The 15,600-nt window shown below is 38.1% G+C and overlaps 4 protein-coding genes across 5 annotated transcripts; all 4 read left to right on the plus strand.

Moving 5' to 3' along the window:
* Nucleotides 1-583: 583 nt before the first annotated feature.
* On the plus strand, nt 584-3,132 carry LOC127246648 (proteasome subunit beta type-3-A). Its single transcript, XM_051268138.1, has 7 exons — nt 584-691; nt 807-988; nt 1,262-1,369; nt 1,644-1,733; nt 2,095-2,179; nt 2,672-2,766; nt 2,892-3,132. Exons 1-7 carry the CDS (start codon nt 686-688, stop codon nt 2,938-2,940), a joined length of 615 nt encoding a protein of 204 aa, XP_051124095.1. The 5' UTR covers nt 584-685; the 3' UTR covers nt 2,941-3,132.
* A 3,674-nt stretch (nt 3,133-6,806) lies between these two features.
* LOC127246644 (NAC domain-containing protein 2-like) lies at nt 6,807-8,442 on the plus strand. Its single transcript, XM_051268134.1, has 3 exons — nt 6,807-7,077; nt 7,181-7,458; nt 7,760-8,442. Exons 1-3 carry the CDS (start codon nt 6,915-6,917, stop codon nt 8,153-8,155), a joined length of 837 nt encoding a protein of 278 aa, XP_051124091.1. The 5' UTR covers nt 6,807-6,914; the 3' UTR covers nt 8,156-8,442.
* A 754-nt stretch (nt 8,443-9,196) lies between these two features.
* LOC127246639 (aspartic proteinase Asp1-like) lies at nt 9,197-12,016 on the plus strand. Of its 2 annotated transcripts, none has more exons than XM_051268121.1 (9): nt 9,197-9,518; nt 10,025-10,142; nt 10,223-10,446; nt 10,527-10,751; nt 10,817-10,955; nt 11,026-11,217; nt 11,312-11,384; nt 11,469-11,556; nt 11,714-12,016. In XM_051268121.1, the coding sequence occupies exons 1-9, from the start codon at nt 9,346-9,348 to the stop codon at nt 11,820-11,822; spliced, it is 1,341 nt and encodes a 446-aa protein (XP_051124078.1). In that variant the 5' UTR covers nt 9,197-9,345; the 3' UTR covers nt 11,823-12,016. The 2 variants fall into 2 exon arrangements, with proteins under 2 accessions (XP_051124078.1, XP_051124079.1); XM_051268122.1 differs by having other exon boundaries at nt 9,362-9,518; nt 10,084-10,142.
* Nucleotides 12,017-12,125: 109 nt separating this feature from the next.
* LOC127246643 (replication factor C subunit 3) lies at nt 12,126-15,416 on the plus strand. The gene is made up of 9 exons (XM_051268133.1): nt 12,126-12,598; nt 13,121-13,337; nt 13,671-13,750; nt 13,847-14,006; nt 14,126-14,207; nt 14,476-14,605; nt 14,690-14,753; nt 14,832-14,900; nt 15,045-15,416. The coding sequence occupies exons 1-9, from the start codon at nt 12,409-12,411 to the stop codon at nt 15,142-15,144; spliced, it is 1,092 nt and encodes a 363-aa protein (XP_051124090.1). The 5' UTR covers nt 12,126-12,408; the 3' UTR covers nt 15,145-15,416.
* The last annotated feature ends 184 nt before the right edge of the window (nt 15,417-15,600 follow it).

Raw genomic sequence — 15,600 nt, forward strand, 5'->3', positions numbered from 1 at the left:
ACATTTTTAGAGTCACTCCAATTTATTTTCAGGTCACTTGATATCCGACTTGACCTGATCCAATTCAATTTTTTTTTTTTTTTTTTTTTTCATTTTGGATTCTAATCCACCTTATATTTTTAAAATCCAAATCTGAAAATCTTCAATTTTAATAGGTTTAGTATTTCAAATTGCTTGACACCTTTTTTTTCTATATAGTTTATAACATACAAAGCCATATATGACCATAAAAACTACGGAAGGTCTGAGTTGTTTTTTTTTGTCTTTTTTTTTTATATATCTAAAAGACTTTAATTTTTATTTTTTCGTAAATGATTCTTTATAAAATATTTTGTGAATTTTTTTATAAATACCGAAAACAAATTTGAGAGCAGAAAGAAACACCCTGTTGGTAGATTTAATAATAATTTATTTTTATCCGGGTTTGTATCCGGATCGAGGCGTTCCGGCCCGTAACTCTACCCATATTAAAATGGGCTTATTTATTACTTTAAAAATGGGCATAATAGGCCCACCGAAAAAACTAAATAGTTAAGGGGTTGGCCCAATTCAGGCCCACTCTTATTTTAGTTGGAATTGTCCCTTCCCCAAGTCATCGAGCAGGGATAGTATCCTTTGCTGCTCTCCGTCTCCATTTCTCGACGAAAGGTTCTCTGTTTCTTATTGTTTTCAGCATCAAATCTAAATGTCGGTAAGTGGAGGGGGGTTCGCGTTCCGTTTGGATATTTGAATCTGTGTGACCTAGTTAATCGTTTATTTGTTTTTTATTTTTTAGAGATGAATTGATTGTGGGAGTAATTTTGTAGATCTTTGAGTACAATGGAAGTGCCCTTGTGGCAATGGTGGGCAAGAATTGCTTTGCGATTGCCAGCGATCGGCGTCTCGGGGTGCAGCTGCAGACTATCGCCACGGACTTTCAGAAGATTTACCGAATCCACGATAAGCTCTTCATCGGTCTCGCTGGCCTCGCTACCGATGCGCAAACCCTGTAAATATTCTGCGATAGTTTGAAATCATTTTTTAGTGGTGAATTACTTTTTGCGGAAAGGCGAAGAGTTAGAAATTTGAGTATCAGTTTATGCTGTTTCGTATTGTGCTTGAAGTAGTAGACGGGATTTGAGTACAAATCCGTCAGCCACTTACTGAATCATCTACTATAATGGCTACTTCGTTCTTGTCTGCTTGATGCGTTTTTTCCCCCCTGAACTTCACTAGTTTTCCTGATCATTTATTTTATGTTTACTATTTAATCAATCTAAAGGTATCAGAGGCTTGTTTTCCGGCACAAGTTATATCACCTGCGTGAAGAGAGGGATATGAAGCCTGAAACTTTTGCTAGTCTTGTATCTGCTGTTCTTTATGAGAAAAGGTTGGTGAGACCATTTTGATTAAAACTTTTATTGTTCATATTGTTCAGTTATGTTAAGGGCCTAAAACTTGCGTTAAGGGAAAACTTGTAAGAAGAAAGCCGAAGCAGTGGTTTAATTATCTTTGCCCTGCCTAACCATTTTGTGTAGTACCTTGTTTTTACCTCTCTATTCTGTATGTATGCTTGTAGAGAGAGCAAGTTTGTCATGCCTTAACTGTATATTAGAAGTTACATTTGATAGTGAATTACTTAGTTTGTTCTGTTTGTGATTCAGGTTTGGTCCATACTTTTGCCAACCTGTTATTGCTGGTTTGGGAGATGATGACAAACCGTTCATCTGCACCATGGATTCTATTGGGGCGAAGTATGTCAAACTCTCTATATTGTTCAGTTTTTAATTGCTTCAATGCATCTTTTCTTTGTATGACAGCTGATATTCAAACCATAAACTAAAATATGAAGTGACTGAAATTTTTGTTGTCTTACCTTAAATCAGAAATGATGTTGTCTGTTTTTATTTAGTTTCAACTTTACTGCGTATGGTTTTCACTATGAATTATATGATGTTGCCCTTTCCCTTCTAAAAGTTTCTGAACAAATTTCCTTCTGATGGAACCACATGTACTCCATATCTACGTATAGGATTTTACTGCAAGCGGTTGTTTTGGTAATATGTTTCCAAGGAAGCATCTTCAGCATTTCACTTTTGGATTTAATAACTGCAGGGAACTTGCCAAAGATTTTGTTGTTGCTGGCACAGCCTCTGAGTCCCTTTATGGTGCCTGTGAATCAATGTTCAAGCCTGATATGGTTTGTTTATTTACTCAGCATTTTACTTCAAGTGAAACCTGTGGAATTTCTTACCACTGTTTATTATTCCTTTATTCAAATGTGCATACGTTTACAGCAGTTTTTCTGTATATCTGCATGTTTGTGTACTTTTTTTCCCTTATTTTATGAAAAATAATGAAACAATTTAAAGATCACAGATCACTTGAAAACTTGAATTGGATATAAATTCATTTGAGATTGAGGGTTTACCAAATTAAGGCTATTATATAAATGAAAAGTATTAATATTCTTCTCTTCCCCAACCCTGCATTTAACCCTGTTAATCTGTGAACATGTTTTTCTGTTTTCATATGTTCTATTTTTTTAGTAGTTACTGTCACAGTTGCTACATAATGACTGTCAGCATGGTCATAGAGTTTTAATCTCTTTCTTTTTGCCTCCAGCTGAATTAGTTTGTTATTAAATGAAAACCATTCTAGTACCGCTGGATTAAATAGTTTTCTTGTACAGGAACCTGAGGAACTGTTTGAAACCATCTCGCAAGCACTTCTATCATCAGTAGATCGTGATTGTTTGAGTGGCTGGGGAGGACATGTTTATCTTGTGTAAGTGGTGCACCTGTCCCTTGGCCTGAACTTTCTTTTTTTTAAAAAAAAAAAAAAAAAAACCAATCATGTGAGTGAAATTTAGTTTTTGCATTGTTTGCTTTAAATCCTTTGTTATGTTACAGCACACCAACTGAAGTCACAGAGAGAATCCTCAAGGGAAGGATGGATTAATCTACTGCGCCGCCACAACCAGAAGACAACTTTCTGTATTTCCATTACTCATCTCAAATTACAATGATGTGTTGCTTGAACCTATTTTGGTTACAGAATGCTTAGGGAAGTTGTGCTGTTTGACATCGTCAATATTTAGATTCTAATTTTCTTGAACTGATGCTGGATTTAATGTCATTTGTGTTCTTGGGATGCACTTGCTTTCTAGGATGCATATACTTGCTTTCCAGATTAATAGAACCCTAAACCTGCAGCTGAGTTATAACATGTTCACTGTTCACAAACACATCTGATTTTAAGACTTGCTATGTAGTGTAAAATAGATACTTACAGCTGAGTAGGAGGCTAAAACCAGATAAACACAGTTCATTCTTGAGCCTTTGAGTTTTATAAATTCACATTTTTCCCTCTTTCAACCCAAATGAAGTGACTTTCAAATTGAGTTTTGGAGGAATCTCAAGATCTTTTGCTATTCCTGCTCTTCCATAATTGGTACATGCACCCATCCAGGATATTTTGAATCTTGTTTAGTTGTTTTTCTCTGTTTATGTTTCTCTCCATGATTAGTAGAGGCAGCGGTTGGTATCATCTCCAACCAGGGTCGAGACTGTACTCCCTTCTCTGAGATTCAGAGTTTGGCTCTGAAAGCGGATGGCCTGGCTATAGGGCTGAGGTTAGCCGCAGCTCCCAAGGTAATCCATTCAATTTCATTGTGCTCTCCAGTTTGTTAGGTTGCTTGAGGAAGGTTAGACCATGATACCAGCCATGAGGGAGATTATGACATTTCAAGAGGTGGTCTCCTTCAATTCCAGATAAAATAAATACCATTGTCCCTAAATTGGTTGCAGGTTTGGTTTATTTTTGGTTTCCCTCGTCTCTTTTCCTGGATCAGTTTTTATGCACGGTTTCTGCCTCAGTGAGGAATTACTACATTACTTTTTGGCTAAGTTTCTTACAATACTTTTGTGACGTAGATAGATTCAGTATGCATTTTTCTGTGGTTAATTATCGGTTTAATTTTCATCTAAATGCTTGGTCCAGTTGGAATCTCACTGAGTGTTGGCACAACACTGTAAATAAAGTCCCTAGTTCTACCCAACGTTTATATGTGTGTGTGTGTTGTGTATATATATGTTTACATGCTCCAAGATATTCCTGTCTAGATAGCTGTTGCTTTGCATCTATTATTCTCATGCGGGTCAAAACTGTCACAGCTAGAAAATCTGAACCACAAGCAATATATGGCTAGAGAAATTGGATAAAATTTTACATCTGAGAATATTCTTGGAAAAATTAAGGAATCTGTCTGGTTATTACAGCCCACAATATATATCCTTTGTCTTGATACTAGTCTAGTGTGAACGTACCTCACAAATATCATCTACAACCAATGGATAGAGAGAGAGAGAGAGAGAGAGAGAGAGAGAGAGAGAGGGAGGGAGGTGGGTAGGAGAGCTAAGTGGTTGACAATAATATATGCATGTCTGTTTCACAGCACCCAATGAGTTAATTGGCTGAATTTTGTTTAGTCTGAGGTAGTGGGGATTTGTGCATTTGACCTTCTTGCTTTTGTGTTCTTTGAGTGCACTCAAAAATGCATTCTTTGATTCCCAACTTTACTTGCTAGGTTTTGGATAGTTATTGTCTTACTTACTGCACATACATACACACACACACATGATAATGCCTGCATTCACATCATTGGTTGAATTTTGGTGCAGTCAAACTTGATTGCGTCAAGTATTAGAAACCTATGTCCACTTGTTCTCTATAATACTTGGGATGGACTTTATTCTTACTGTTTTAGCTTATTATGGTTGAAACCTGGCGGCTGGTAGCTATTTTAACATGATTATTAAAGCCTTAAAATTTAACTATTAAGAAAGTGTTTGAAGTAAAACTAAAGTAACCTAAAAAATACAGCTAATCTGGATGACTTTATAGCCTATAGGCAGTGGTTAGAACTAATTCCAAGCTTATCCATATTCTAATGTTATTTAATTCAGACTTGAGTGTGCTAAATTTTAAGGTCAGTGAAATGGTGTGACTCTTAATTAAGGCTTGATTTGTAGTCTAAATTAATTGAACATGTGCAGAATGTCAATTGGCTGCTGCTGCTGCTGGGTTTTCTTTTTTCAAGGATAAATAAGTCAATCTTCTTCACCAATTAATTTTCTTTAGTAACTATATTATATTATAAAACATAATTAATTAATGGAGTACGCATGTCTGATATCATTTTTTTAGTGATGATGTTTTTATTTATGTAAATGTATGTTGAAGTGTGAATGCAAAGATGATTGATTTAATAGTTGTGAATGTGGTGGTGTTGTTTCTCGAAGTAGGTTAAAGGATAAGAACGACCAACGATAATGACATATTACACTATATATATGAATATTAAGTTTTACTAATTGAAATGATAAATATTGCAAATAATATTATTTTTTTATGATTGAAACTGGATTCAGATAACATAGGGGAAATATGCTATGAATGAAAATAAGTGGCGAGGGATTATTTCATTTCTGTCAGCAAGTTGTAAGATTACATTGTACATTTATTGTCGAATATTTCCAATATATAATACGTAATCTCTCTCTCTCTCTCTCTCTCTCTCTCTCTCTCTCTCTCTATATATATATATATATACACATTATAAATAATATAATTTTAATTATAGACTTTTCTAACTTTTAAATGGAGTTTGTGTCTATCCACATTTTTTAAGTCGGCAAGAATTTGATGAATATAAGATAAATAACAATGTTTTTTAAAAAAAAAATATTAAAATTAATGGATATGGAAACATGTGACTAAATATGTAAGAAGAGATCTGCGTAGGTGATACGGTCGGCGCGCGTGACTTCTCTCTCAATATCAATGTCATTTGTGCTTTGTCCGATCTTGCTTTTCTACACATAATAATAAGACAAAGAATACATGCACTCCTTAATTAATTAATTAATTAATATACTCATTATTTTTACTATTCATTTCCATGCATTACATATTAATGCTTATACTCTTATTTATTATTCTTTAAAAAGCTAGCAAAGCAAAAATAATTACCTGAAAATAATAATTGCAAAAATATGAATATGGACATATACATATTACATATTCTATTCTACGTGCGGTAAACTTTACCTTTAGATAGATTGGGACAAACTGTACGGTCCCAATAGACTTGTGGAGTGTAGGTCGATTTCAACTTTATTTGTAACTTTAGTAAAAAGTTAAATTCACTTTTTAAATATTTCTATATTCTAATTCCAGCTGCTTCCATTAAGATATTATTTTATTTATATATAATTTGTGGCCCAATTTTCTGCCAAGAAACTCCCGGGATCCTTCCTCACTTTTGCCATTATTATCCCCGAAGCCTACGCTGTCCTTTTTCTTTCCCCCCTTTCTTGGTTTTACTTGTCGTTTTATTCATTTTTTAAAACATCAATTAATATTATTTGGGACCGCCAACGTTACGTTAACCTAATTCCCAAGTTCACTGGTTGTAGTAATTTCTTGCCTTTATTAATTATAAAATAATAATAATATTATTTGAAATTAAATTTTATTGACTATAGTCTATATGCATAAATAATAAATAAAGGTTTATCAATAATTGTCGTTGTTGGACAGGTCAGCAGCGGTGACCGATCCCGCCGATTGCATGACCGTCCGACGTGTCATTCATAACGGGTAAGTCCAAAACGGATGACGCAAGCAGTGACGTAAGTGGAACCACTTTTTGTGTCGCCACGTGTCCGTCCACGTGTATTCTAGAACTCCGCCGCCCTCTCTCCCTCACTCCCCGCACACGTGTCCCCTTTCCTCTTCCTATAAATTCCCTCTCTTCCCTTGCGGCCGAAGTTTCAGAAAACCCCCTTCTTTCCTACCCCTTCTCTGTTCCCTCTACCCTTTTCCCCGCCTCTCGAGGTAAAAAACAGTGGTAACCGATTAATTTGACTGCCATGGCCGCCATGGATCTGCAACTGCCTCCTGGATTCCGCTTCCATCCGACCGATGAAGAGCTCGTCATGCATTATTTGTGCCGGAAATGCGCTTCACAATCCATTTCCGTTCCGATTATCGCAGAGATTGACCTCTACAAGTACGATCCGTGGGATCTGCCAGGTGTGGAATGGTTACGCGAGTTCTAATTCCGATCTATGTTCGCTGGAATCGGCTGATTAGTTCGTAATCGATTAATGAATTGCTTGACTAATTGATTCTGCAGGTATGGCTCTGTATGGTGAGAAAGAGTGGTACTTCTTTTCGCCTAGGGACCGGAAGTATCCAAATGGTTCGAGACCAAATCGAGCGGCGGGGAGCGGTTACTGGAAGGCGACCGGAGCCGATAAGCCGATTGGCCAACCGAAGCCTGTTGGTATAAAGAAGGCGTTGGTGTTTTACTCCGGCAAGGCTCCTAGAGGCGAAAAGACGAACTGGATTATGCACGAATATCGTCTTGCCGACGTCGACCGCTCTGCCAGGAAGAAGAACCACAGCCTTCGGGTAACTTCTATATCCGATTCAGTTACTCTTTAATTTTTAATTCTTTTCCTGAAATTTTATATACAATTAGAATTATAGCTTAAATGAACTGGAAATGGGTCATTTGATTTTGAAATCAATGCTAAATTCGTAGGAATTTAGCTAAAATTTTGATGTTAAATTAGGTTTTACTCGTCTCTAAAGTGAAGAGAAATCGGTGATGGTGGGGAGACAATGATTGGTGCCTAAAAAATCGTTATGTGTTTATTCAATGATGGTAATTGGTAATGGTCGATCTGACGCTGAGATTTGATTTCTACAGCTGGATGATTGGGTACTGTGCCGCATATACAACAAGAAAGGTGCAATCGAGCGGCAGCCGGCGCCGCCGAAGATGACGAGTGCAGTGACGTCAGAGGAGGATATGAAGCCGGCGATCCTGAAAGCGGTCCCGGAGGCATCTCCGATGGTGTACGACGACTTTATGTACCTGGATCCCTCGGATTCGATGCCGCGGCTGCACACAGATTCGAGCTGCTCTGAGCACGTGCTGTCGCCGGAGGTGGAGAGCGCGCCGAAGCTGGCGGACTGGGAGAAGTCCGCCCTGGAATTTCCGTTCAGCAGCTACTTGGACAGCTGCTCGCTCATCGGCGGCTCGCAGTTTCCGGCGAACTATCCGATGGAGGACGTGATGGAGTATCTCTCCAAGCCCTTCTGAACCGGACCGGACCGGACCGGGTGGCTGTGCGCACGTGACACAGGAGACCTAGCTCTATGACCGTGCACGTGACACCGCAACAAGAGAGCTGCTACTAGTATTTACTAATTACTGTCAGTAATTTGGAATTTGGTCTGGTTGAAAATTGAAATTCTTAGTAAATAAATACTCTACTAGTATTTATTGTTTATCCCCCCAAGCTCTGAAAAATATATATGTAAGAAGGGATGGATGGATCATCTCTGATGCGCTGTATATATATATATATATATTTAATTTTTTGTTGAGTCCATAATGTTTTATTTATTCATACGTAAGAGTTTAGAATGATACATTGTGCAAGCAGAAGTAATATAATTAACTAAAATTGGATTAGTTATATTTAGTAGTGACGGTTCAAAACCGTCGGAACGTCACTGTCACGCGGACTGTGCTGTCGTCCGAGGCAGACACTAGGCAGGTCCTGTTCCTATCTTCTCTTCTAATTATTTTATTTGAATTATTAGTATTATTATTATTATTATTATTATTATTATTATTATAGTATTTTTCATTATTATTAAGAGAGGGACACTTGGAACGTAATTCGATGATATTTGGACACGTCGAGAGTGAGTTCGTTTGTCCTGTTCCAGCCCTCGGAACTAATTTCTTTCACTCATCTCCAATCTTACTGTTACAAGTAAACAAACTGCCACATTTGCCTTTTAAATTATTTAATTAGTAGTTTTTAATTGTGGGACTGTTTTCCAAGAAGAAAATAATAATAATAAAATAACTGGCCCACTAATAATTAAACATAAATGGGTCTATATGGTCCAAACGGTATCTTACTCGGCCCGTACTTCTCTGGGCCTCTGGCTATTAGTGAATCCGAATAAGAAACCGGGTTACGCAAGAACCGTCTCACATGTATGAATCGGAAGGATCCGGCCCGCCCAGTCCCACCGCGTAAAGTCAGTCAAACTCAAACGCGGTGAAAATTTGGGGCCCACCAACAGTAGATATAAAAACCGTGGAATTTTCAATGAGCTTCAGCATTTCGTCGAACACTGCACTGCACCCCGTGAAGACTCTGGGAGGTGGATAGTGTGCTCTTTTGAGTTTTGGGTCTATCCTTCTTTCTTCTTTGCTTTTCGATTTCTTTTCCGAGACTAGTCCTTTTGAGCCCCGAGGATTTGTTGTCGGCGATGGCGATAATCGATTTTATTTTGCATCCGGAGATGGCCCTGAAAGCATTGGTGTTGTTCCTTCTGTCGTGGATTGCGACAGCTGCGTATCAGCCGGACCAATCGACGAAATCCACGAAAGGCTTTGGGTCCTCCGTGGTTTTCCCTGTCTCCGGCAATGTTTATCCCAAAGGGTATGGCGACCTTTCTTTTCGGAGTTTATTGAATTTATTGGTTTGATCGGGGATTGGGGGTTTTATTATTTTTGTGGATATAGTTTTTTGATTGTGTATTTGTGTTCGTGACCTATTGGCTTGAAGTTTTGGTTGTGTTCTCGTGGAATTGTCGAGTTGCTTTCGTCTCTGGCTTAAGAATTTGCTGAGCGGTTTAACAGTTTGTGTAGTGGTTATTTTATACCCGTCATATAATCTTTCTGTTATTTGTTGAGTTCTTAGATTTTCTTCTTCTATTTTTATGATTACCAGTCTGGTTTGCAACTTTCAGGCTTCAATGGTGTGGTTTGAGCCCTTTTACAGTTGATTTTGAACCCCGATCACGATTACATCGATTGATATCATACTCTGCATTTTAGTGTAAATCTTGACTACAACAACTGGCCGACATTTTGTTGCTCCATTTATTCTTCATTCCACTGCATTGTTGCTTAAAAATGGATTGTTTCCATTCATTCCTCGTGTAGGTACTATTATGCGACGATCAATATCGGCAGGCCTCCTAAACCTTACTTTCTTGACATAGATACAGGCAGTGACCTTACTTGGCTTCAGTGCGATGCACCCTGTACAAAATGCACACCGGTAAGGCCTTTTCTCCCTGAAAATTCGACTGGTAAGATGATCCTGATTGAGACGATTCTTGAATTGCAATGTTGTTTCAGGCACCTCATAGTCTGTACAAACCCAATAGAAACCTCATCATGTGTCAAGATCCGATTTGCACATCCCTTCACGCAGACAGCCAGCATTGTCAATCACCTAACGATCAATGTGATTATGAGGTTGGCTATGCTGACAGCGGTTCGTCTTTGGGAGTGTTGGTCAAGGACTCTTTTCCTCTTAAATTTACCAATGGTAGCAACGCAGCCCCTCAATTGGCATTTGGGTAAGGGACTTTAGGGGTATATATTATTTTTCTGTTCTTTACGTTAAGCAATAGAAATAATTGTATCTTGATATATTTAGATGTGGATACAACCAAGAAGTTGTGGACTCAGCTCATCTACCGTACACTGATGGAGTTCTTGGCCTTGGAAATGGTAAATCGAGCATTTTATCTCAGCTTCGCAGCTTGGGTTTGACCCGAAACGTCATTGGTCACTGTTTAAGTGGACAAGGAGGGTTTCTGTTTTTTGGAGATGATTTTCTCCCAAAATCAGGCATAGTTTGGTTACCCGTATCAACCCAATCGTAAGCCCGATCATCCTTGTGTGTACCTTTCAATACATCCAATTCTTACCACACTTCTTGTTCAGAAAATACTACACTTTGGGGACGGCAGATCTCCAATTTGGTGGCCAAACTACAAACGCCAAAGGCCTCTCGATTATATTCGACAGTGGAAGTACTTACACTTACTTTAGCTCTCAAGCATATAAGACGGTTGTTTCCCTGGTAAGTTTCGAAATGATGATTCCTTGGAAGATGACATTCACACATATACTTAATTTCCGAACTCTTTCAGGTAAAAGGGAACTTAAATAATCAACTCAAAGATGCAGCGGAGGATAAAAGCCTTCCCGTCTGTTGGAAAGGCGCCAAACCCTTCAAATCTGTCCAAGATGCTGCAAAGTACTTCAAACCTTTGGCGCTGACCTTCACGAAAGCGAAAACTGCTCAGTTTCCTCTTCGCCCGGAGTCTTATCTCATTGTCACGGTAACTCTCTACTTATGTTCGATCTATTCAGTTCCCAAAAGTCAGTTAAGAGTTTTAATTCTTGAAAAAGTTGAACATATATAAATCTGTCCAGGAACACGGGAATGTGTGCTTAGGCATCTTGAATGGCGACGAGGTCGGATTAGGAAACATGAATGTGATTGGAGGTTGGAATTCTTTACATACATTATATATGTATATTTGTATATATGTACGGAAATAATCTAAGCGAGGAAGATGACATTATGCAGACATTTCTCTCCTCGACAAAGTGGTGATTTACGACAACGAGAGGCAGCAGATCGGATGGGCTGCGGCGAACTGCAACAGGCTTCTCAAGTCCTGACCAAAATTACTACTACTATTGTATCATTTTTGTGTGCTTGCTTTCAGCTTGACATAGTGACTGAGTGACTAAGCTGGGGGCAATGCAACGCAATGCAAGGAAGCAATCTATCTATCTATCTTACCGGAATTTTTTTGTTTATATTAACAGCACCGATGGCGGTAGCGGAAACGGTTATTTTCTGCCTGGCGTCGGTGGTGTATTCGATCAACTTTGCCCTGCAAAATTTGATTTCTGGAGAACACAGAGCAACTACTAAAAGGCCCTCATCTGATCTTGTAGGATAGCATTTGTAGCTGATGATATATATATATATATCTATCTATATCTATATTTATATATAAATCTGTGCTGTAAATCTTGGTTGTTCATATTTCGCTGAACTTGTGTGCAAAGTCATAAATCTATAATAATATTCTCTGTAGTGTAGACTGTAGAGTTTTAGTTTGTCCATTTGCATTGCTTGGATTACTTCATCATATATATTGATAAAAATACCAACAAAAAAATTTACTTTTTATTATTTATTTTTTTTTTAAAAAAAAACTCACAAGAGTTTAGAAGTGAAAATGGCGCCAAATGTGCACCCTATATGGTGACAGGCGTTTCTACGGTTCCATTATGTCAAGTTTCGTCCAATTTTAAGCTACAAACCGAAGTCGCAATTTTAATTTAGGATAACACTCCTATATTGGCAGCGAGTTTTAAGTATAAGACATTTGTGAACCGGAGGCAATTGCCAAACAAAATTTTGAAACCCTACACTTGCGTAAAAGTGCGCCGAGAGCAAATTGGAGACGCCGGAAAAGTAGAGCCACAGCGCGGCGTTTTTGTTTGGCGAGGAAATGGCGGAGGAGATTTCGCTCATGGAAATTGATGACGAGGAAGGTACCAGTGGTTCTCTGAAAACAGACAAGGGTAAAAACGTCGCTGTTTCGGCTGCTCCGCCGGACTCTAAAGCAATCCCTTGGGTTGAGAAGTACCGTCCTCAGTCTCTGGATGACGTTGCTGCGCACCGAGATATTGTTGAGACCAGTAAAATAATCTTACTCCTACTTAATGTCTTTCGCATTTCTCCAAACAGCTGCTGGGCGTAATAGTGAATGTTGCAGATGAAATAATTTTACAGAATTTCATTTTTGTTTGTTGAGAGAAATCGAAATTTGATGCTTTGTAATCTCGACTGTTTGTGTCCTTAATTGTCGGATTTGATGTTTTCCTGCTTCACTCTGTGTGTTTTTTTAATGATTCATGTGCAAGAAGCATACCTGTTTGTCTGTTTTTAAGTAATTCCAAGTGTCTAACGTTTCGTCAAGCAAATGCCATGCTCAGTTATATATGCTCTTATGTGTTATTTATCCACTGAACTCATCCGCTTCATATTATTTGTACTTGGTGTATACATATTATCTAAAATATTTACGCAGTTCCTAAATTTTGTGTGTGCCCTATATCTCTTGGTTTCTCTGATATGCTTCATTGTGGTTAAGCGTGTGTTATTCATATGATTAGATTTGTGTATGTGTTCACACATGAATTGGAGTTCCTGTTACGCAGTTGATAGATTAGCAAGTGGGAACAGATTGCCCCATTTGCTACTCTATGGCCCCCCTGGAACAGGGAAGACTTCCACTGTTCTGGCCATGGCTCGGAAGCTATATGGGAACCAGCTGCAAAACATGGTTCTTGAGTTGAATGCATCCGATGACCGTGGTATTGATGTGGTGAGGCAACAGATTCAGGACTTCGCAAGCACCCAGAGCATCAGTTTTGGGTATTTTCTGACAAGTGCTTTTTTTTTTTTTTTTTCAAGGTCTTGTGTATAAGGTGTCACATGGATGAAAGATTATACTTGATTATTAGTTGTAAAATATGCTGAGTAACCACAAGACTGATATCATGTATTAAAGGTTGCCACTACACCAACATTTATCATTAGTTGGGAAGGGATTTATGAATATTTCCAGATTGCATATTGAGCATTTCTTTAGTATTTTACATGTAACCGAACAGCTGTTGGCTTGTTATGTTACCATAAACTTTGTGGATCTTTCCCAAAGACTTGTTTGACTTTCTTTAGGTTAAATTATATTGCTTCTATTTGCAGTGCTAAGCCTGCTGTGAAATTGGTTCTGTTGGATGAGGCTGATGCCATGACTAAGGATGCACAATTTGCTCTCCGTAGAGGCAAGTTTTTTGTCTTTTTTTTATAGCCATGTATAATATGTTTTATTCAATTTTGAATCAAGGTTACAGAAGTTCCCGGTGTTATTTGCTTGACAGTGATTGAGAAATATACAAGAAGTACAAGATTTGCCTTGATCTGCAACAATGTCAACAAAATTATTCCGGCATTGCAGTCAAGATGTACACGGTTCCGTTTTGCTCCTCTTGATTCTGTTCATGTCACGGGGAGGCTTAAACACGTTATTAGCAGTGAAGGGTGATTCGTGTTCTCTTCTTCAACCATAATCCTTAAGAATCATGAAATATTGATAGACATTTATAGCTTCAGTGGCAAGTTAGTGTTAATAGTAGTTTGTTTCATCTTTTATTGTTCAGGCTTGATGTTCACGAAAATGGTTTGAAAGCCCTTGTTCGGCTTAGCAATGGTGACATGAGAAAGGCATTGAACATTTTACAGGTCTGTATCTTTCTAGTTTGAGCCTTCTCTTAAGTAGAGGGTTATTACTTCATCTGTCGGAAAAAGTCAAAATGGAATTTCAAGTCTATAATAAATCAGTGGCCTACATACTAATTCCTACTTGCACAAATTACTGATGACACGGAATCGGAACCTTGTTTGGTGTCCGACCTGTGTTTGGTATTAATTGCTTCAGCAACACTGGAGTTTTCTTCTCTTTCCCTTTGATCACTTTCTAAAAGATTTTGATCCTTTGTTTTTGTTGCAGTCAACACATATGGCATCTCAGCAGATAACTGAAGAGGCTGTATACTTGTGCACTGGGAATCCTATGCCGAAGGACATCGAACAGATTGCTCACTGGCTTTTGAACGAATCATTTCTCACTAGCCACAAAAGTATCGATTCTGAATATTTAAATTAATTCTGCCGTGCTTTTCTGCCATTCTTTTATTCATTTTGCTGGAATCAATAACCTGCAGGAATTTCTGAAATCAAGAGCAGAAAAGGACTAGCTCTAGTTGATATTTTGAGAGAAGTCACCATGTATGTTTTCATGTTTTTTTTCTGTTGGATCCACTGGAAAAGATTTCCTTTGACTCATTCTTACTGCTTGATGAACAGGTTTGTTTTTAGGATCAAAATGCCAGCTGAGGTCCGCATTCAGCTTATCAATGAAATGGCTGATATAGAGTATGTACCTTATTCAAGCTATTCCCAATTTTGCCTCATATTCAAATTTGCATTTCATCCAAATTTTGCATTTCCCAATTTTGCCTCATATTCAAGCTATTCCCAAATTTGCCTCATTCATCCATCACATTCTTTTGCATGCAGATACAGGCTGAGTTTAGCCTGCAATGACAAGCTACAGCTCGGCTCGCTAATTTCTGCATTCACACGGGCTAGAGCTTCCCTTGTTGCTGCTGCAAAGTAATGAAGTTGAAGTCGACGACCCTCATGTATTACCGTTGCTGCTACACCCAGCTATTTTCGAAGTTTGCAATATCCTTGTATAGAGAGCTTATGCTATATCATGAAATGCAAACATACTGCTCGGCTGCCTTATCGTATTCTCTACACATTATTATGAATTAATATGGATTCATTCATCTATTCTACTTTAACAGACTGACCTTTGGTGATTCTCTACAGCCAGCCAAACTGCCATGGGAATAGGAATAGGAGTTTTGCAAGATGATCTTCTTCATACCTTAAAGATAGATACAATGCAAAACATTTGGTAGCTGACTAACTTTGCAAATAATTTACACTTGACAGATACTGTGTGCAACCAAACCAGGTACAGAGTAGCTCTGTTTTTGCCATAAATACAGAAGAACTGCACAAAATTTCTGTACATAAAATGAAGACAGACTGTATGTAGCAAGGG

The sequence above is a fragment of the Andrographis paniculata genome, unplaced genomic scaffold (assembly GCF_009805555.1).
Source record: "Andrographis paniculata isolate CXL003 unplaced genomic scaffold, ASM980555v1 Contig30END, whole genome shotgun sequence".
In the NCBI taxonomy this organism is placed as follows: Eukaryota; Viridiplantae; Streptophyta; class Magnoliopsida; order Lamiales; family Acanthaceae; genus Andrographis; species Andrographis paniculata.

Bases quoted from the DNA above. Each gene is read 5' to 3' on its own strand.
- LOC127246644 (XM_051268134.1), top strand. From the start codon at position 6,915: ATGGCCGCCATGGATCTGCAACTGCCTCCTGGATTCCGCTTCCATCCG. The intron at 7,078-7,180 runs GTGTGGAATGGT...TTGATTCTGCAG, and splicing joins CGATCCGTGGGATCTGCCAG to GTATGGCTCTGTATGGTGAG. The intron at 7,459-7,759 runs GTAACTTCTATA...TGATTTCTACAG, and splicing joins AGAAGAACCACAGCCTTCGG to CTGGATGATTGGGTACTGTG.
- LOC127246648 (XM_051268138.1), top strand. The intron at 989-1,261 runs GTAAATATTCTG...ATCAATCTAAAG, and splicing joins GCTACCGATGCGCAAACCCT to GTATCAGAGGCTTGTTTTCC. The intron at 1,370-1,643 runs GTTGGTGAGACC...TTTGTGATTCAG, and splicing joins GCTGTTCTTTATGAGAAAAG to GTTTGGTCCATACTTTTGCC.
- LOC127246639 (XM_051268121.1), top strand. From the start codon at position 9,346: ATGGCGATAATCGATTTTATTTTGCATCCGGAGATGGCCCTGAAAGCA. The intron at 10,956-11,025 runs GTAAGTTTCGAA...GAACTCTTTCAG, and splicing joins ATAAGACGGTTGTTTCCCTG to GTAAAAGGGAACTTAAATAA. The intron at 11,385-11,468 runs GTTGGAATTCTT...GACATTATGCAG, and splicing joins AAACATGAATGTGATTGGAG to ACATTTCTCTCCTCGACAAA.
- LOC127246643 (XM_051268133.1), top strand. From the start codon at position 12,409: ATGGCGGAGGAGATTTCGCTCATGGAAATTGATGACGAGGAAGGTACC. The intron at 14,007-14,125 runs GTGATTCGTGTT...TTTATTGTTCAG, and splicing joins CACGTTATTAGCAGTGAAGG to GCTTGATGTTCACGAAAATG. The intron at 14,754-14,831 runs GTATGTTTTCAT...CTTGATGAACAG, and splicing joins ATTTTGAGAGAAGTCACCAT to GTTTGTTTTTAGGATCAAAA.